General features: G+C 41.9%; 1 protein-coding gene across 1 annotated transcript; it reads right to left on the bottom strand.

Moving 5' to 3' along the window:
* Window positions 1-631: 631 nt before the first annotated feature.
* Window positions 632-2,965, bottom strand: LOC135541686 (cerebellin-4-like). The gene is made up of 7 exons (XM_064968002.1): window positions 2,650-2,965; window positions 2,484-2,546; window positions 2,329-2,391; window positions 2,123-2,164; window positions 1,478-1,540; window positions 1,138-1,266; window positions 632-918 (listed from the first exon to the last, which is right to left on the bottom strand). The coding sequence occupies exons 1-7, from the start codon at window positions 2,963-2,965 to the stop codon at window positions 632-634; spliced, it is 963 nt and encodes a 320-aa protein (XP_064824074.1).
* Between the last annotated feature and the right edge of the window lie 812 nt (window positions 2,966-3,777).

Here is a 3,777-nt window from a genome sequence, read left to right as displayed (position 1 = left end):
CACTAATACAGTCTACGAATTTATCTGTGTAGCTAAAATACTCTGGTGACACAGAAATGTTTCTGTGCGTAGCAGTGAAAATCAATTACGTGCTTTCTGATAACGCTGCCAAGGGGTGACATATACTGTATAAACTGAACAGTACCAGACCCAAAACTGAACCTTTTGGAACGCCACAAGTGATGTCTTTTTTCTCTGAGTTCTGTTCACCAGTGGTGACAAAGATGAAGAGGCTGTTTTGTGTTGGTGTGGAGGCCTTACCGTGGGGAGGTAGGGAGAGAGACAAACACAGCCTGTTTAATGTCAACCTGAGTGTGCCTTGAACACCACTACCAGGACAAGCACTGTTGTTGTGTTACCAGTTCACACTTTAACTTGGTTCCTGGTCAAAGAGGGGTCTGGACTTCTTATCATGTCCATCAACATATGAATGTAACAACCTTTTACCTTTTCAAATCAAATAAATCATTCATTTTTATGATTCTTATTATCTTTCTTCCCTTTCTCTCTGCAATTCTAACTGTCAAAAATACAAGGAAAAGCCTGGACGGAGTGAAGGAGTCGCTTCACATCAATGATAGAAATAATCTGGATAATTTATTGATCTCAAACTCACACCAGAGTGCTCCCTTCACATGGGGAAGAGCAGGAAGCCACTGAAGGTGCTGTAGTTACTCGACTTTTCATCATAGAGCTCATGATTTACTGGGAGACGCATGTAGACCACATCCCCGGCCTCCAGCTCTAGAGTCAACGCATTAGACAAGAACCTATTACGCCCATTGTCATTGTTCTGGTGATTGAACATGACACTCTTGTCGTTGTGGTAAATATAGGCATCTATGGACGGTGGACCCTTGAGACCCATGGCAGTGAATCTGATGTAGTAGAGTCCTCTCACTGGTGCTGTGAAGACACCTGCATCAGAGGAGAGTAAAATAAGTTAACAGACTGTCACAGACACTGTTAGCAACGCTGGAATAGCTGGTTGTCTACATGTTTCTATATGGGATAAAGATGACACAATCACAATGCATATGTACACCTGTCCGATAGCAGATGTCTAATGTGAACACATGATCTGATCCCAGATCACATTTGAATACAATGTGAACGTTTTTTTTGTGTGTTCTGTACCTGTATTTGGGTTGTAGGCCTTGCCGATGTTGGTGATGACCCTTCTGTATACTAGTGTGGTGATACTATTAAAGGGTCCTAAATATCCATCATTAGTCAAACCAGCAGAGAAGGCCACCTTTGGTCTGTCTATGAACACAGAGGAGGGAATTCAAATTCACTGATTAAAGACAAAAACAAACATGTTAAATGCATAATATGAGCCTGATGAAGACAAAAATCACCTAAAAAGAAATGGAAATGAAATCCTAACAAAAGGTTTAATTAAGTGAAAAGCAAAGATGCAATCTGCAACATTTATCATATCACAAACGCATTTGGCAATGACCATGGTGTTTACCTGCATTCTCTTTCCTCAGCTCCTCCACCATCCCCTCGCTGGCATTCAGTCTGGCCTCTAAGGCTACCATTACAAAAAGACAGATTAGTCAACTGATGCTTAAACTCTCTGTTTTAACCAGAATGATTTCATATATGTGACTGAACTCAGGAAGGTGAGCTTATGTCCAATTTTCAAGACTGTCTTTCTTTTAGATTTGATAAAAGTACATACTCGGCCTCAAAATGGCATATACTATCATATAATTAAGATATGTTTCTTTGAAATTTGATAAACCTGTTTTTACATTTTGGAGACAAGTAGGAGGAAAAATGACCTTTCTAGAGGGCTCTTTGTTTACGGCCATTCAGCATCGTTCACACCCTCTTAATCCTTCGCCCCACCCATCTTTTTAAGAATTCCCATGGAAACGAATGAGTCAGCATGGCATCGTCCTCCAGGAAGTAGTCTCTCTCTATTGTCCCCCTCCATTATCTCAAACATGAGATCCTGCCTTTCTCCCTACATAGCTCAGTGCTTTCCCTTTGGCAAAACTAGGGTCATCATTTAACAGATCCCAGACACGTTTGTAAATAAGGCATATGACAGTTCAGAGGAGTAGGAAATGGCAACAAACGCCTACGATCCGGGAATCCGGTCCTTTACCTGTGTTCCCATTCTCACTGTCTGTCGCTCTGGCCTCCAGGGCTAAAATGGCATGGGAAACAGCCATGAAAAGTGAGTTCATATGATAAATATGCATAACTAACTGTCTATAAACAACTTCATAGACAATTTTACAAATACAGTTTTATTCGTGACCCTTTCTTTCTAATGAGAAACAACTGATGTTGGTGGACAAATTACATTACCTGCATTTATTCTCTTCAGCTCCTCCACCTCCCTTTCACTGGCACTCAGTCTGCCGCCCATGGCTAGAATTGTGGGAAGAAAGTAAGTTCATGTTCCTCCTCTGAACTGACCTCATTATAACAAATTAATTTATATGACAAAACATCCCTCTGACCTGTATTCTGTTCTTTCAAGTCCTCTACCTCCCTCTCGATGACACTCAGTCTGGCCCCCATAGCTGGATTTATGTCAGAGAAAAACAACAATTCTCAAAAACATGTTGATCCTCCACTGAAATGACTTCTAAATGAACCAAATTCCATAAATACCAGCATTCTCACTCTCCAGTCTGGCCTCAGATCCTCTTCGCCATTTTTCTCTCCACCTTCTTTCCATCTTTTTCTCCATGTTCCTCATCTTCTCTCTCTGCTCCAAAATCATGGTTCCCAGGTTATCCACCACGTCTCTAAGCTCCTCTACCTCACCCCAGATATCAGGCGTTGTGATGGTCTGGCCGGTCGTCTGTTTGCTAGTCAACTCTGTATCTCCAGTCCCGCGGCTCTCCACCAAACTCTCTCTATCCCCTCCACTCTCTCCCTGAGCCTGTGTCCCAGACCGACAGAGCAGCAACACCAGCAGAGCTACAGCACCCCTCATTCTGAAACGACACCTCTTCAGAAACAACGCAGCCTGTGAGGCTCACTACAGGCAAAAAAAAGTAGTGAAGCCTGAGAAGTGTTTCACATGTTTCTGACGTGATGTGTACAAAGTAACGTCAAGGATCCTGCTGAAGAATTCAAGGTGAGCTGACTGCCTTTTTAATCTGAGACACTGCAAGGTTGTGGGAGAACCTGTTATTTGGTTGAAGGTCTTTCTTTATCTCTTATATAAGGTACCGTGTGTTGATGTTTGTGTTTATCTATTTACATAATACTAATACTGTGACAGATCACACACAGTGAATGAATGCACACCATAGACCACAGATTAACTGATTACACATTCACAAGTAACACAATCACATTATAATGACTTTTTTTTTTACAGTTATGCACACACATGCACACACACATGCGCACACGCTCACACACACACACAAACTGTTGCATGCTGTCAAATCAATTGAGCAGCCCACAGAACAACCAGTAGTCAGTACTTCCCATTAATTTATTCAGTCATCTATTCATTTGTTTTTTATCTATATATTATACCATTAAATGTACAGATTTAGGATGTTTTACAAGGAGCCTCACGGCTGGTATTCATACTGTAGTAGTAAGATGATATGCTCATCATAAATAAGCCTATAGGTGTGCTTGTGGTTGGAGTGTGTGTGTGTGTGTGTGTGTGTGTGTGTGTGTGTGTGTGTGTGTGTGTGTGTGTGTGTGTGTGTGTGTGTGTGTGTGTGTGTGTGTGTGTGTGTGTGTGTGTGTGTGTGTGTGTCCACTCGTTGGTACGTGTGTGTGCTC

This window comes from Oncorhynchus masou, chromosome 6, assembly GCF_036934945.1.
Source record: "Oncorhynchus masou masou isolate Uvic2021 chromosome 6, UVic_Omas_1.1, whole genome shotgun sequence".
NCBI lineage: Eukaryota > Metazoa > Chordata > Actinopteri > Salmoniformes > Salmonidae > Oncorhynchus > Oncorhynchus masou.
Note: the sequence above shows the minus strand (reverse complement) of the source record. Positions and strands in the feature narration are given on the sequence as shown.